General features: G+C 37.9%; 1 protein-coding gene across 2 annotated transcripts in view; it reads right to left on the minus strand.

The window, feature by feature from the left end:
- The window catches only part of BCHE (butyrylcholinesterase), a 33,405-nt gene that overhangs the window by 5,226 nt on the left and 10,021 nt on the right, over positions 1-18,158 (minus strand). For both annotated transcript variants that reach the window (XM_010174971.1, XM_029086768.1), the window contains exon 3: positions 2,074-2,240. In XM_010174971.1, coding sequence (XP_010173273.1) covers positions 2,074-2,240 — 167 coding nt within the window. The remainder of the gene's footprint in view (positions 1-2,073; positions 2,241-18,158) is intronic.

Below are 18,158 nucleotides of genomic sequence, written 5' to 3' on the forward strand. Positions count from 1 at the left end.
GGAGAATTATTACACTATAAAGTGTTATCTCATGTTTGTAAGCAGAACCTTAAAGGTTTCTTTGTCAGAACTGTATAAGAGTGTATAGGGAAAGTAAATACAAAAACATGGTATTTCTGTTACAATATTTTAAGGACTGATAGATGTTGACATATGACAAAACAGCAATACTTCTTGACAATATTCTTATCTCATTTCTATATTGGGATTCAGCCATGACAATTCTATCCTTTTGCTAAGAATGTGCTCAGGAATTTCTTTTAATTAAATTATGTAAATTTATGTTGTAAATTACTGAATATGGCAAAATGATGTATTTATGTCTCCTGGTAGATGCAGAGTGTTGCTTTGTCATCCCTCCCACCACAGAACCATGCAAAGAAACTCTGTTGTCCTGCCAAGCTGTGTTCAACTGTGTCTGGTGATGTGCTCTCTTCTGCTCCAGCACAGACCACTTGGTTATGCATAGTCCATTTGTAAGATACACATCACTCCATAGAGGTTCACAGCCAGGTTAAAGAAATATGTAAAATAGTTCAATTCTCCTGGCTCAGCATAAAAAGCTTGTCAGACTTTGAGAAAATTCCCTCAAATATATGCATAATTTGGTACACTGTGATTTTAAAATGACAGAGTATGCTTTATAAATTATTCATTTTACCTACTGATTTTGCTTCTCTTGATTTAATTGAAAAACACCTATTGAATTGAGAGGGCATAAAAGTTGAGCTATAATACAGTTATAGGCTCAAATGAGGAAGGAATAAACTATTTCAGAAAGAATCATCTCTGCACTATCAAAGTTTACATATTTTTTTAAGACTAACACTCAAACTAAACCTACAGAAAGCTTGTAAACTGCTAATGAACATTTAAAGTGTGTCCTATTTTTGAAATTAGACTTTTTTTTCTGCAAGACAAACTGCAGAAAGCAGTTCTAGAGCTGCAAAATCACTTTGTAAAATTGATTCCTTTTGAAGTCCAAAAACACAGAGGTTTGGCCTGTTTGGTGGGCTTTTCAAGAACAGTGGCACTGGGTTTCTAAAGAAAATCTGAGTCCTCTGTGATCAACTGAGCTTGAAGTTTCAAACAGCCTGGTATGTTTTTTCTGGGTAGTGAAATCATAGAATCGTTTTGGTTGGAAAAGACCTTTAAGATCATCAAGTCCAACCATAAACCAAACACTGCCAATTCCACCTCTAAACCATGTCCCTAAGCCCCTTGTCTACCTGTTTTCTAAATACCACCAGGGAAGGTGACTCCACCACCTCCCTGGGCAAGCTGTTCCAATGCTTGGCTGCCCTTTTGGTGAAGAAGTTTTTCCTCGGATTTAATCTAAACCTGCCCTGGTGTAACTTGAGGTCATTTCCTCATAAATCTCATAAAAACACTGTACACACAGTCAGGCATAAATCAGTTCTGTTTTGCATAGGCAAATCCTGAAGCTTCTTGTTTGTCATTAATGGCAAACCACAGGGCTGTCTCATGTGAGATGTAGAATAGGATCCCCTTTTGGCAGCAGCAACACACTTTATATCCTCTGTGGATTAGGTGTGTAAAAATATAATGCCATAAATAATGTAATCCCAGTGTAACACCCCACAGTGTAATTTAGATACATGCATGAAGTTCATCCAGAATAAAGCCTTCAGAGATCTCAGTCCAGGTTCCCACTTCAGCCATGTCTTCCTGCTCTCCCCAGTACCCCAGCACCAGGCAGTGCTGAGCCTTCCAGTGGGCATCTTGAGATGGAAGATTTGCAGTCCTTTAAAATGTTTCATTTGTGTCTGTGTCTGGACTTTGGGGCAGAGAAGCTCCACAGGGACCAAGTCCTTGGTCTTGGCCTGTCACCAGGTTTTGTCCTGCTGCATAACAGGGTGGTGAACCCATGGCCAGAAGCATGGGGCACGTTGCAGGGTACACGCCCCCACAACATGGACAGTTGAACGTCTGAACATCTCATGGAAACTCAGTGACAAAGAGGAATGTAAAGGTTTAAAGTATCACGTTAATATCAAACAAATGAACCTTGTATAAGAGTTTCAATAAAAGCATCTATAGAAATTTTCTTACCTGTCATTTCCTGGACTTTGGGGAAAAAATATTTCCAGAATCGACACTGCTGAGCACGTAATTTTGTCAGTATCTCTGAAGCATTGGTATTTAATGTCAAATATTTTTGTTCAGTACTGGTGAAGACTGGCCATCTTGTTCCATTAATTAAGGTCCCATTTGGAGATCTAAATAAGAAAAAAAGATCATTTGGAATGAGGAATTACCTCAGCATATCAATAAAGTAGTATTTCTTTTTTTATTTAACAGTTATTTCAGCTTAATTATGTTAATTTGGAATTATCGAAGTATATTTTTGTAAGTTACAAGTGGAATAAAAGAAGGTAAATTTGATTTAACATCATTTAAAAAAAATAAAATATCTCTTTTGGGGTGTCCTGGGTTCACCTAAAGGGGGGGGAAAGTTAATGCACAAAATATCTGTTGAATTTGGAGATTCTCACAGAAGCTCTAAATTATGAGTGGCTTAGGAAGAAACAAACCAATCATAGTTTTATGTTTTAGTTTGAATGTTACTGGTCTCTTCAGATAGACAAATAGATTGGACTGAATAGCTCATATAAAAATGCAAGTAAAGGTACAAATAATATCTAAACTTTGGATGAGACAGGAAAGAAAAATCTACATATAGGGAGGGAAAAGAATTATTCCTCATTAAGAAGGAAGAGTTTCTCCTCGAAGTATGCTGAACCCTATCAGTGGAATGCCAAACATGAGTCATCTTAAATCTTTTGGAAGTGGGAAGAGGTACAGAGCACCTGGCCCTTTATAAAACAGGCTCTGCATGCTAAAGGATAACAACTGTTAACATTAAGATTTGTGATAAATATTTATAATACAATAGATTTATAAGGTTCTAGGGACAGACATCCAGTTTTTCCCCTCCAAAAAGGACAATGTGTAGTTTCTCTATGACTAGAGACAAAATAATTGGTTTAAGTGTGTAGAAAAGGAACAAGATGAGGTGTGTTGCATAGGGAACAAATGTGATGGAATATGGTTTTCAGGAAAAAAAAAAAAAGGATTTGTGACTGTTTAAAGTATAAATCTATGTTAGCTCAGAAAAGGCTAAGAATAAAAATTAAACATCTTATTGCAGTGCAAGCAGAAGGATTCCTTTTCTTTTCTAGAAGTTGATACCAAGGAATCTGGAGTTTAGGGCAGAACAATAGTATTTGATGTTTCCTGGTGGGATAAATTAAGACCACTAAGTTAATGTGGTTATCTCTACTTTTCATCAGGACTCTTCCCAGAAGGCAGTGGTCAGAGAGGAGCCCAAGGTGTGTGGAGACCACTTGAGTTCTGGTTGCCAAGAATGGGAACAAGGTACCGGGTGTAGGTGGGAGCAATCAGAGCACAAGATTGCTGCTGAAATAATATCGGCATCTCTTAGTTCTAACAAATCAAGTTTTCATCCCATGCTTTAGTATTCTCCATTACTCTGAAGTTTCTAGCACCAAGCATTGGTTGCTTACAGAAATGGGGTGTTAGAGTAAGAGATTCAGTATGTCATTTCCTGAATTGCTCACTTCTTTACTAATTTTTCTTTACTAATTCAGCTCTGATTAACCTGTGGCACCCTTTTTAACTGCACATTTATTTGTGGCTCATGGGAATGGTGACTTAAGCAGAGGTGATTTGCACTCCAGTTCAAGATTGGAAGGCTAATGGTGCTGTCAGTATTCAACAGCTTTTATGCAATACAATAAATCATGGCATTCCACATTATAATCCACAGGTGGGAGGGGGGATTAAACAATGGCTACAGATATATTTTACTAAAAACTATTGAAAGAACTGTCAGATGAACACAGCATTTTGAAGTTCATGAACCTGCTGATTATGACATTCTCTCTGCATATCTAGGAAGCTTACTGTTCAAAGACATGTCCAGTAATTTCCTTCTTAGCTTCATTATTGAAAAATTCCCAGGTTAAAAAGTAGTTCCCCATTACAGCAAAACAGAGAGGTTACAGGAGTATAATTCTTAACTGGTAAAGAACATGTTATGATTAGAACATCTTTGTTCTATCACAATTACTGTTCATTCCTTCTTGCTAATAACTTCATGATAAGAATTGCAGTGTCCAGAATAAGCTGTAAAATTCCCTGTTCTTTGCAGCAAACTTAAAGGTTAATAATATTCATACATAAAATTGAAAGTATTATGAGAATATTCTTATTGTACAGAAAGGAATCCAATGCACTGCTCAACCTTGTCTCTGTCCATCTAGGTTTGGGTGGACAATCTTTGTTGATACGTCATAGGAACCTGCTTCTACTGAAACAAAGCTCAAATTTTCCGCGGAAACCTCCATCCTATCATCTTTATCAGTTCCTCAAACCTCTTCTCTTTGATCTTCTGGTACTATTCAGTCATTTCTTCTTCAGTACATTCCAGTTTTGCTCACCTCAGAGCAGTCAATGTGGCCTGAAGTTGTGTCCCGAAACAGCTTGGGTCACGTGTCTTCAGGATGAACCTCTACCTTGTCAAACACTAATCACCTTTCTTAGACCTCTGTCCACATCTATAAGCTGTAGTCAGGGAAGCCTTTCATTTTGTTTGGAGAGAAAACGTGAGCTTCCTCACAGAATATTTCAGAAAGAAATCAACTGTTATTCTAAACACATTTCAGTGTTTGCAGGAGCAAGTTTTCTGGCAATTAAGAAGAAATACAATTATTGGAACTTCTCCCAGAGAAGAAATGCAAGTGGAGTGGCAGAAACCAACTCCCCCCAAAACAACCAACCAACCAACAAACCCCAAATCACCCGTGTTTAAACTTTGGTGTAAACAGAATTTGTTTGTTCATTATTTCAACTATTTTCTTTCTTTGCATATGCCCTGAAGTTATAAGCTGGACTCTTTCTCCTCTCTGATAGTGGTACAGCAGCTCATTTATAGTTAATTATTTAATTAAGACATACCTTTAAGGCAGCCAAACTTATTTGCTCATTAACTTGAAAAACAGTGTACCTTTCTGAGCTCAGTCTCCAGTAAAGCTGCTCTCATGTTCTACTTCATACATATATGTGTTCTCAGTGAAGTTCACAAGCATTTTTTTAATCTTCTGCTCAGTGGACATTGCTTGGTATGACTCACTGTTACTAAGATCAGGTTCTTCCCCCTTTGGGTATTATATGTTCATAACTGTCAATAACATTTAATTCTCAAGACTCATTTATAGTAAATATGTCAGATTTGACATAAGAGTGAAGAGGGTTTTACAGGAGCTTATTGACTGATGATTTCTGTGTATTTAATGTTGATCTTCAACAACTTTAGAAAGAGAAAGTTAATTTGGCTTGGAAACAAATGAAACAACCTGAACACAGTTCTGTTAATCATAATAAACAGACATTCATTACCATTCTCATTAATATGATAAATATATCCTGATGTACAATACTAGTTTACTGCATGTTTATTTTTAAAAAGCTTTACTTTTACAGATGATTTATCAAAGACAAATATAAAAATTGAATTCATCTAACTTTTTTTAAAGAATTCATTAGGTAAAGTACCTGTAAAATATTCACTTTATTTTTGTGAGTGAGCTGTGAATAGTTTTCACTCTGCTGTAGTATCACCATTCTTTTGTAATGTTAAGTTATATTTTGATGCAGTCCACAAAGAAAAATAGTCTCTGATGTGTCTCTTGAAAACAGTTTTAGGCATCGTTTACCTTCCTAATGAGTGTTATAAACACTAATTGTACCACATGCTAGCTTAGGTTGTCCCAAGCTTTCCTTGTATTCCTATTTAGCTGCTCTATTTGTAAATGGATCAGGTTAACATGTTGTGTGTTTCTCTGGAGGAAAAGAAAAACAAAACCCACATCATTTTAGCTGTCTAACACAGATGAATGGTACCAACCCAAACTCACTGAAAGATTCTGAGGCTGAAACTCAATTTTGCCTGCAGTCCCCAGTAGCTCCTTCTTCCAGACAATCTCCCTGGAAGACCTGAGACAGACAAATATTTGTTCTGCTTGGCTGAAGCTATTCATGGAGATATTGCTCCCTGAGAGGAAGCATACACTGATTTCACCTGAGCACTGTGTTATTGCTCTTAATTGTCTATTCAGGTGCAGCTGGCTTCCCTCTGACCTGCTCTGAGAAGAGCTCAGTGAGCTCATTTGCCCACAGTTCACCCTGTAGAGGATTTCCCACTTCTCCCCATTGTGCAGAGCAGCAGGAAGGTGGCCTCTCCATGTCCAGCCTGACTCCCTCCTGCTCTCAGCAGCCCCACCAGTCACAGACACTTGGTAAGGTAATTTATTTGGATATTGGTCTCTTCTCCTAGGTAACAAGCAACAGGACAAGAGGAAATAGCCTCAGGTTGCTTCAGGGGAGGTTTAGATTGGATATTAGGAAAAATTTCTTCACCAAAAAGGTAGTCAAGCATTGGAACAGGCTGCCCAGGAGAGTGATGGAGACACCTTCCCTGGTGGTATTTAAAAGATGGGTAGATGTGGTGTATAGGGACATGGTTTAATGATGGATTCATGGTTGGGCTTGATCTTAAAGGTTTTTTCCAACCAAAATGATTCCATTAATTTCTTCCTTGGTGCCTTCTACAAGTTACCACCAGACTGGCATTCTGTTGGCATGTGTCTCGTTAGCTGAATGGGTTGCCTGCTGAGATTGCTGAAAAGTTATGATAAAGCTGCTGCAGCCTCTGCTTGCCCTGTGCAGTAAGAACTGACATCAAATGGAGACCTGTTCTTCCTAAGTGTGACTTTATTGACTTCACATGGGTTGTAACTGCTAATGCTCATTTTCCATTTGGCCCCCTTTTCTTTTAAACAGCTGATTAAAAGGGAGGAGAGAGTAAATTTTTCTTAGCTTTCATGATTCCTTGTAGCTATCAAGAAACACTGGCAATCAGCTGTTTTTCATGGGATGGCATTTTACAGTGTGTTACCATGGGCACAAGATAGCAGGGAGGGGGAATGGCCTTAGAACGAATGCAACAGCAACAAGAACCCCGTTTCTTGCCCATTTTCTACTGTTGCATTACAAAGAATTATGGAAATAGTCAGTTCTGCATCAAATAAGGAGCAAATAATACTGCAAATATTTCACCCCAGGGGTAGCTCTGAGAATGAGGGAGGGTGTTACACATGTCTGTGCTGCAATCAGAAGGAGCTTCTCAAGCTCACGCAGTTGTACCTGAGGGGGCTTCAGAGCAGCCACATGAAGGCCACCAGCAGTAGAGTGTGGCCTCCACTCCTGCAAACACTTGTGCAGCACCCCAGTGCAGGTATAAAACCTGATAGGAGTGAATATAATTAATAATGTCTCTGTGCTTGTGGAAATATGTAATGAACTGCTTTTTCTGTAGCATTTTACATTTTGGTTGCATTGTCTCCTACATACATTTTTTGCTAGGTAGAAAGGGAGTAAGATAGCACAGGGCAGAGAAATCCAAGGTTCAGGCAAGATGAATAAAAAGATGAGAAGATATCAGCTGGGCTATGGTGTCAACAGCTGATCTTGGTGAGTAAAGGGTTGGAAGCAAAGTTATGTGGTTTGCCACAGAAGCAAAGACACCAAACTAACAACTGGTTCCACTGGTTAAGCTGTCTGCACCACAAGTAAACATGGGCTTTAATGAAGCCACAGTTAGATTAAAAATCCCAATTATTAAATGGTAAGGGCTCAGGGTTAACATCATCATCTGGCAGGTCTTCATCAAAGCTCTGGCCTCCAACACTTTGCTCCTCCAAGGTATGGGATATACCAGCCATTTGTGTTTCTTTCTGCAGTATGGCCAAAGCCTGAATCCTTATTGCTGATGCCTCAATCAACAAGTAATCTCATTGACTTCAGAGGAGTCGCAATGGGGATATCACATGCTTTGAGGAAATGCCACAAGATTTGTATCTTACAAATTTATCTCAGTTTTACAATTGTTTTATTAGCCGTTGTGTTGTGTAGAACACCTTCATTAATCGTGTTGGCACTAAACAATATCCTCCATCAAAATTTCTTTCTTTATCCAATCCAAATGGGAGGATTTTTTTTTTTCCCCAGCCTGGGAGAAAATATTTTGTTGTTTTCCCTCTTTTATATTTGGACAGATGAGGAGCACCAGGCATATCTGTGCTGCCTCAGCCCTGTGGAGCACTGCTTGCTGCAGAGGGGTGGGAAGTGTTTGTGGCATTAGCCAGGCAAACATATCCAGATGTCTCACATAATTTCTAAAGGCCACGATGCATGATATTTATACCTGTGTTCATTTTCTTGTCGCAACACAACAACTGCCAGGTTCACACCAATTTTGGTGGTCCCCAGGGGGATGATGGAGTAGTGACAGTGCATGTTTGTGTAAGGCTTTGCTTGGATAGTACAGCTGGGAGCTTAGCAGATATTTTCCAGCCCAGTTCTATTAAAAAGAACAGATTTTACTGTTAAGTACTGGTTGAATCTTCTCAACCCCTCAAACAATTTGGCTTCATGCTGGTTTCTTCATACCAGGCTATTAGTTTCAGATGACTCGCTGTTAAGTAGACATTGGAGAGGGTTGCGAGGTTAAAGTCTTTAACCTGAGGAGTAGTCTTAGCTATTGGAACAAAGAAAATGAACCTGTTCTGGAAACTTTCCTTAGAAAAGTTAGCAAGGGAAAGGATGAAATAATATCTGTAGCACCTGTAAAAAAAACAAAAACAAAAAAACAAAACAAAACCACAAAAAACCCCAACCAACCAACCAAAAACCCCCAAAACTTTAAAAACAGGCCCAGAAGCTCAGCTTTTCATTCAGAGACCAAGGCCCATATAAATCTGAAAGGCTCTCACTGCGTGAATACCTAGATTTCATCTCATGCAATATCACCATCAATTGGGTTTACTTATACATGATTTAATATAATAAATTTATTCTTAGATTCTTTTAAAAATTCAGTTATCCAGAACATTTTCCCAAGTCAGTTAATAGACTACCACATACTAAAATAATTTGATGGGTAAAATTTTTAAATTATGCCCAAATATTTGACATTAAATAGTACATTTTGAGGCTTTTTGTTATTAGAGACCGCAAAAGCAGAGATGAGATTTCAGAGGCACTTTTCTATCTATCATCTAAAGTTTATAAATTGTCCCACGTGGAATAACAAGACAAGGGCAAGTGCCACCCCTGAAAAATGAATTAGAAAGCTGACATGCTGTCACTTCACAAATACATATTACTTTTGATGTCACTACTGCTACCAATTGGTGCTCTTTATATATGATATTATGTAACAAGTTAGCTTGCTAGTTTTCATTTAGTTGAGACAGCTCTTTAGAATATTCCTTAATATCAGCTGATCACTAACCATCCTATCGAACTGATGGACCCTCTGTACAAATGTGCTGCCACACTTAATATTTTATTTAAAAATAGTCTCTTAAGGTCGTTATCCTCTTAGACTAATAGGAAAGACAGCAACTATCTAACCTATCATCTACTAAAAATTGTGAATGGTGCCATTTATAATAACCAAGATCTAAAAACTACCATCCTGATAGATGACAGCTGAGACAGGGGTATTGTCACCCTGTGTGTTACTGGGTGGTTGGAAAGCATCCATGGTTATCTGCTTCATGCACTAAGTTTCCTTGCAGCCTCATGGTATCAATATTCTCAAGGCATTAGGCCTGTGCTCCTGTGGTACTATGAAGAGCCAGGGAACCTTGAAAGAGAAATAAAATTGATCATGTTTAAAAACATTTATTAGTATTCAATTCTTGCAAGAGAATAGAAGCCAGTTCTAAACTCTATAGAAATTAAACCTTTCTCATTTACTCTGATGCAAAAATTGTTGGCCCTGATTCTGCAAGGTTTGAGCCTTACAAAGATTTCCACTGCAATGAATGCAAGAACTCATATGGTTGAGTACTACAAGTCTGAAGGAGGTTGCAGATTTGAAGCCTTCAAATTACTTTTCTTAAGCAGCTGTTTATGGGAAGTTCATTATATTCTGTTGTGCTCATTCTCACTCATGGATCACGTACAAGTTCTAGTGACTGCAAAGTGTCCCTGAGCCACAGCAAAAGGAAACTGCTTTGCAAGTTAAATCGTAGGTAAATATTATTTCTTCTGCTGATCCTTGAAGAAACCTGTAGGATCCAGCTGGCAAACTTTTTAACTGACAGAAATTGGAGAAGGACCTTTGCAGTTAGGCTTTCTTACACCTTCACAGGCTAAATAAAGCTCAGGATATTCCTTCCAGATTCCAGCTTGGTGACAGCAGTTGTGTGTTTAAATGTCTTAAACTATAAATTATCGTGGTATGTACTATAACAACTGATATCAGTTTCAGGAAATGAAGCAACAAGCTGTTGCTTCTTTTTTTTGATCTCATTGACCAAAAGCCTCATGAAGCACCCATCATGTTGAAATGATTCTTGTTTGTGCATGTCATGGTACTTATTTGTGAATTCCTGCTATATATAAGGGATTGACAAGGTAGGTCTTAAGCTATTGACTGTAGAAGATATAGTATCTTAGAAATTTAGAACCAGGATGTTCTGCCTTAGCACTTTGGGCATGCTTGCAATGCATTTAGGAGTTCAGTGCCTCAAATCCCTGGCTCCTGGATCGGAGTCTGCTCTGGTATCAGGAGTAATAACGAGCTGGGTCAGCCAAGCCAGAGCTAATGAGCCTTTCAGACCCTGGCTGTGTATTTCTAACCTCCTGGGCCCACGCTGGCACTGCTGCACGTAGCTCTCCTTCACTGTGAAAATGTTCCAGCAAAGCTTGGTGCTATTTCAGGAACCCCTGCCCCAAACTCCACTACCTTTATAGCATGGGATGAGATGTGATTGTCATACAAGGTCTGGAACAGCAGTCCCACCACTCTGTCTAAGAGCCAGTAGCACTAAAAACTTGAAAGCAAGTTAAAATGTCCTTTCCTGAGCACTTGCTAAAGGTAAGTATGACCTGACCTTTCTCTAAATTTAGCTCTAATTAATAATGAAGATCCACATTGATTTAAATTAGAACAACATTTTCCCAATATCCTCTGGGTCCCTCTTAGTGAGGACTCTCAGCCCTGTGCCTCGTACCTTCTCAGTAAGTCTATACTACAGTCCTAAAGCCCTGGCAGTCAGAGATCCCTCGATATTTCAGAAGATATATACCAAACACATGCATGTGCTGAACAGTTTTGAAGAGGGAGTAAAGAAGAGACTGAGATCAGGCTGAATCTTACAGCTTTCTCATCACAGAGCATTATTTGTGGCCAAAGAAAAGAAAGCAAGCTCTGAAAACTGGAAGAGTCTGTGATGTTGGAGGCTGCCATGGTGAGAAGAGTGATTGGAATGAGGAAAAGAAAAAAAAAAACCAAACAACCCAAACTCGGCAAATAATCTTCAACCTAATGGTATGACTTCAAGAAGACAAAAATATTTGAAGTTAAATTGAGTTCAGGGAAATGAGTGAAATTTTGACATTAATGTGGAGATAATTTCAAACCACCAAAAATATCTTTACCTTGTCTTCTTTTAAGAAACACTTCTCTCTCACTCAGTGTGATGCTTACAGTCACACTAGGCTGAACGTCACCTGTCTAATGTAACATACCTACAACATGTAGTTGTAATCATTTACACATTTAGATTAGGTATTGTGATAAAGCAATAAAGAATTTTCAAAAGTATTTTTTTCCTTCTACTTAACACGTCTTGCATCTGATGTGTTATTTTCCATGGTGTCTGAAGACCTGTCCAGTACTTCTTGAGGTGAATCCACTAATTAGGGGCTGATCCAAATTCAAACAAATGGAACAGATTGATTGACTTCAGAAGCTTTGGATTAGATCCCAGATGGAAAAATACCTGTCGGTGTTTACAAAAGAAGGTTCTCTCCTCCTGGACAGAATTCACAATGATGATTTGACACTTTCTCCAGGACTCCAGGTTCTGGTGTGAATATTCACAGTTCATATTTACATCGCTTTCGGATAGACATGAGAGCGGCAACACTACGGTTTAGTTCTTTATTCTAAAGGAACATTTTTGGCCCCCTTTTTTTTTTTTACTGTTCCTGTAAAGTATTTTGTAAGATCTTGATGCCTTTTTGTATGGTATCAATTTTAGCTTTCAACAACCACTTTTCAAAGCTGTTATTTTTTTACACTCTTGGCTGCAGCAAGAAATCCCATGAACCTATAGTTTTTAGTTTTACTTATAGAGGTTGAAGAGGGCTATTTGGAAATGGAAGAAGGTGCTGAACCCTATTGAGACCTTGAAAGAGGAATTAACTTCCACAGAAGGTAAGTTAAGTAATAAGTAGAGAGGAAAGCACATGGCACTTGCTCTTTTACTCATCATCTGAAACTGTTCTATCTCCTCAACAACCTCATTCCTCCTTTTCATGACCTGGAAAAACATAAATTTACATAGTATCTGAGCCAGAATTACTCCTTGAGACAAATTTAAAGAGGGTGTGTAAAGGGAGAAAAAAAAAATGGTTTTATTGCTGTGGAACTATTAATACTATGTTCTAAATTCCCAGTGGCTTTAGGAAAATTTGTCAGCCCAGTTGGTTGTGAGAAAGAGTAAATACTGTACTCGTATGTATATGATTGCTGTTTCCATCTCTTGCTTTCTCTCCCATTAATAGAGTTCATCTCAGGCACTCCAAAATGGTTAGATAAATAGATTCAATGCTTTCTTTATCCTTAGAGACCAAATTTTCAATACAGACTATAGCAGATACTACATGATGATATAATATTTGAGATTTGTTTTCAAATGATTTCTTTTTAAGATGGATGTTCCACATAGGCCTGCACCAAATGAAATAATCTAGATTCATCATGTCCTGAGGAACACATCACTGTAGCATTTTTCTTGGTGTTTTCCTCTCCTGCCACTGTTCTGTTTCTCTGAATGGTAGGAAGAGCATGAGGCACAAATTTCAACTTCAAATTGAGCAGTCCTAGAAATGAAACTATTAGGTAGCTTTCAGTAGCATGTGTATGTATTATTGCTTTATCTGAAACAGAACCACTGATACTTGATGATGAGAAATGTAAATAAGAATCTATAGTGTTCATAAACCCCCCAAAAAGGTACTTAAAAATAAAAAAAGATTGTTTTCTTATCTCTATTATAAATTCATTGTGTGTTTGACATTGACAAGTAGAAGTTGCATGTAACTTTATTTGATAAACATGTTCAAATTTTGTCCCAACATTACAACATCCTCTGAGTTTGATTTGAACTAATACCAAGAGGCAGCTCTCCAAATCCCAACATTCAGACTGAGAGTCATGAAAGGGCATGCTCTGAAGAAGAAATAGTATGTGAAGAGGGGATATCTGAGCCTGTTCAAAGTCTCTCTCAAAATTGAGGGGTTTTTGTAGAAATTATAGTATGCAGACTACTTCATACCTAGGAAAAAAACAACTGTTAAACCTCTAAGCATCTCCAGTTGTCTGAAAAATTCACTTGGAGGCTCCTCCTTGAGAACACCATGGTGAATAACATTCACAAGAGGCAGATATTTAAAACTTCGTTAGTTAAAATAAAGATCACTGTATTTTAACAGCGACTCCAGTAGAAAAAGATCCCTCTGGTGCAAATTTGAGACAACACTCTAGAGTTTGTAGTGTATGAAATTAGGAAGTTTTCTTATGTTCTCTCAAGGAAAGATAGAGAACATAGATGGTGGCCAGAGATGTCTGGGGAAGTAGACAATGGCAGCTTCTAATTTTACACCTGCGCTAGCATATAATCATGTAACATCACTAAGTGTAAGCATGAGATGCCTTATTTCTACTGACGTAGCTTCTAGATTTGTGGGGACAGAATCTCACAAATCCTGTGACTAAATTGCTAACCACATTTACCTACAACTGACTTCTCTTGCAGCTGATTGAAATAAAAAAAACAACCCAAAAAACCCAAATCATATTGAGCTACCTTCAAAAATATGGTGTTTGGTAACCTCTGCTGCTCCTCATTTCCTCTTTTCTCTCCTTTGCCACTTCCCTGAAACAAGCCAATCTCTTGCGTTGGGGAGTAAATTAAAATGTGTACCAAAAGGTTTCCATTCTTCATGTGGAATTTCTCACTAGGACTTCAGATTAATGTTCCAGAACCACCTGGAAAAATGGGGTTTGCAGACCTTTTAAACTTCAATTTCTGCCTTTTGATGTTGAAACAAGGACTAAGCTGCAGAAAAGCAGCACAGAAGAACGGTGCCCCTAAAATGAGGATTAACTCTGGGTGAACACAGTTAGCAAGTCTCTCAGTCATTTTTCTTCTTTTATCTTTCCATCTTTTTATTTCTCTCTCCTTTATATGTTGATCACTGAGCCTCTTGCACCAGTTAGCATTTCCCTCTCTTGTTTTCCCATCTTCCTTACTCACATACTTTCCATCAAATACTAAGTTATTTCCATCTAGGCGTCTTATTCCCACTCCCAAATTTGAGGTAGCAATCATCATACCATGATTTTATTTCAACTCTTGGAAGAGTTGTATCTCTTCATTCCTCTCCTTTCCCCAGAACATATCCCTGTAGGCTCTTTGCCAGGTTCTGGACACAGCAGGGAACCATGTCCAGTACAAACTCTTCCACATCTCTCTGTTACAAGAATAAGAAAAGCCATAAGATATTTCCCTCTTCTTTTCCAGGGCTAGCCAAAGGCAGCATAGTTTTACAAAAACCCACCTCAAGGAGATTCACTTTATCATTCCTTTTCCTGAGACTGTATGTTTGTGTGTCTCTGCCTCCAACTAAAGACACAAGGAGTTCACCTTGCTCAGTCCCAGGTCTGGACGTTATCACTGGTGGTTTTAATCCCACAGCCTTTGACAATTAGTTTACCCTTTTCTCTAAAGATTTGCCAGTGTGATATTCAAGGCAAACCTTTGCATTATAGTTTTATGTCTCATTCAATTACTCCTGTAATATTTGGACATTTCCTGAGTAGATGTTCTCATCTCATATTTGAAAATAATAGTTTGACTCATCTGTTCTAGAGAACAAAATCTGTATGAATGGAATGGCATTTGCTGCACGTATGGAAAGCAACAAAACATCATCTTTTAATTTTGCAATATTTGTAATAATATTAAACCAATCTAAACAATTTGTATCCCAGACCTATTTTCAAAAGATGACTGAATCAAATACTCCTGGTTTCAATTTTGAAATTCAATGACAGCTTGTAAGCTCGCAAGCCAGAAAGATAGAGATGGCTGCCAAATGCAAGTCTCTAGTTACTAATTTTTTCCATGATGCACCATTTCCAAATAGAATGCTAAAAAGATGTTTCCATTACTGCTTCTGAATGTGACAATATGTATGGACCCTGGAAAGATGACGAGTCACTTAAAAACTGAAAGTGAAGGTGGAGAAATAGGAGTAAGTTTCCTAAAGTTTGACCTTTGTTATGTTCATGGCTCAGAGGTGATCCAAGTGCAAGACAGCAAGTGTGAGAATGCATGTGCCCTTTTGGGTCAAAATTAAAGCTTTACCCTAATATGGAAGGAAAGATTTTCCATATACCTTTCACACTTCATTTATACTCCTTTGGTTTTTATCTCACACTCAGAAAACTGTTCTGGATTCTTGACCTGCTCCAGACAAATCACCAGTTAAGATGACGAATTACGTATTCTAGATGAACACGAGATGCTAGAAGCAGAAACCTCAGGGAAAGTCTCCTCTTGGTCCCATGGAAGTAGAGCTCCAGTGCCTTTGAAGACCCTGGTGAGGACCAGCACCAGAGGAGATCAAGCCCAGGCATCTACCTCTGTCCCTGTGAAGACAAGCTAAGCTCAGGCAGAAATTCAACCCACAATACATTTCTTACCACGAAATGGTTTAGTGGTACGTAAAACTTGCTAGTTTCTGAAGTATTAGAAAATTAAAAGTGGTTGAAATTTTTTATTTTCTTTTTTTCTCCCCAGTATATTATTTTTTTTCCACATACAGAGTATATAGGTCCCCAGTTCAACGTGCTATCTGGACTCTATATGAGGCTGTTGTTTTTGTTCTCACTGTTCTGAAACTACTCCCTATAAACATGTTGTGATAAGTTGGTAACAAAAGCACTGAAATTTATTATATGTCTACTAGTGGAACATCAGGGAAAGGCAATAATAACCAGGCAAAGTGCTTCAGAGCTTTAGTGGGACAATCAAAGCCTCACAAATTCCCCTAAAACACAGGAGGAAATATTTCAAAGGCTTCACTTTAGAGAAAAAAAAAAAGCTGCAAAGATTTGTTTCAGCAGTTGTAAAACTGGCAGTGAGACAAGTTTTACCAGTTTCCTTTTATCCGAAACATTTTTCACAAAGCCTTAAAAAATATTATCTTTGTACGTTCCAATACACTCTTATTTGAGTTTTCATCTCATCTGATTTGTCTGTCTCCTTGTCACTTTACGTCACTCATGTCTAAAGAATACAGTTACCAAATCTAATGAATAAAGTAATGCAAAAGGCATAACCTAGCAACCGCTGATTTGGGATGCCCTATATATATATATATATATTTATTTTTTTTCATGATAAATAAAACTTCCTCTTACTGGAGTTAGCAGAGCATTCTGCTGCTCACGATTTGTAGGACCTGTTAGTGTTTCTGGCTTCCTTTCAAAAGCTTTCTGAAGAATAACAAAAGTGCAGCAGAGAAATGAATTTTGAAAGTGTTTAAAAAGAGATATTTAAATTCTTTCACCATGGACATCACTTAAAAGAAAGCGTGTCAGAAAGGATTCAGGTGAAGGCCACTGAAAATTAATGTAATATTGTTAAAATGAATTTTACCTCTACTCAAATGTAATCACACTGAGCCTGATCCAGCTCCTTCCATGTGATATCACACTATGGTTTTCCGCTGAATATAATTTGGTCATATCTCCTTGCCTCTCTAATTTTGGTGACTTCTGGAATTTTATCAAATGATTTTAAGGTTACTAAACTGCCAATATTCTTATATACAAGAATCATTTGCCGAGACCCTGGCTCAGGGTAAATAGAGGAATTTTAAATCAAAGTATAAATCCAGAATATTGATTTTTTGGAATCTGTTCTTTCCTATAACCCAAATATCTTATTACACTTATTTATTCACATAGCACCAGTAATAACCCTCTTTATTCCCTTACTGGTAGAACAGAGATTTTTGAGGGTTTGATGACAATGGTGATCTTTCAAGGCTCAAATACAGGCCAAAAAAAAAAAGAAAAAAGAAAGGTATTTTCTGAAATTATGCTAATAGCACTAGTGTACTGGTTTTGACTGGGATAAAGCTTATTTTATTCTTAGGAGTTAGAGTAGCATTATGTTTTGGATTTGGTGTGAGAAGAATGTTGTTAATATACCGATGTTTTTAGTTGTGGCTAAGAAATCAAGGACTTTTCAACTTCCTATGCTCTACTAGTCTGGAGGTGCAGAAGAAGCTGGCGAGGAGGAACATAACAAGAGCAACAGACCCACACTGGCCAATGGGATATTCCATATCATATAACGTTGTGTTCAGTATATCAGTGAGGGTTGGCTGGAATCTTGTGGTCTCTCTCTTCTAGGATTGGGGTTTTGGGATTTTCTCTCTTCTGGGATTGCTAACTGGGAACGGAACAAGCTGGACATTGGTCAGTGAGCAATTGCACTGTGTGTCACTTATTTTTTATATTCCATAATTGCTATTATTATAATTATTGTTGTCATTATTATTTTAATTTTATTTCAATTAGGGTTTTTTTGGTTTTTATTTCTACCTATGAGTTTTATCACTTTTACCCTTCTGATTCTCTCCTCCATTCCCCGGGCATGGCAGGGTGAGCGAGTGGCTGTGTGGTGTTTGTCTGCCACCAGGTTAAAACCTCAACAACTAGGAACTGCTGGGATACTTGGTCAACTTTACTTGATACCAAAAGTTCAGTCATTAAAAATTGCAGTGATAATGAAACAGCAGAAGTATTCAAGTGATGGGAAAGTAATTACCACACCTGGAAACTTTTGTCTTCCAATCCCAGGAATTTATTGGCAGTTTAGTAATAGTCACCTCTCCCTGCACCTCAACTGACATCACTATCCACCCTGAGACTGACTTCCCACTGTTCAGCCAAGATG

The sequence above is a fragment of the Antrostomus carolinensis genome, unplaced genomic scaffold (assembly GCF_000700745.2).
Source record: "Antrostomus carolinensis isolate BGI_N321 unplaced genomic scaffold, ASM70074v2 scaffold9170, whole genome shotgun sequence".
Classification (NCBI taxonomy): Eukaryota; Metazoa; Chordata; class Aves; order Caprimulgiformes; family Caprimulgidae; genus Antrostomus; species Antrostomus carolinensis.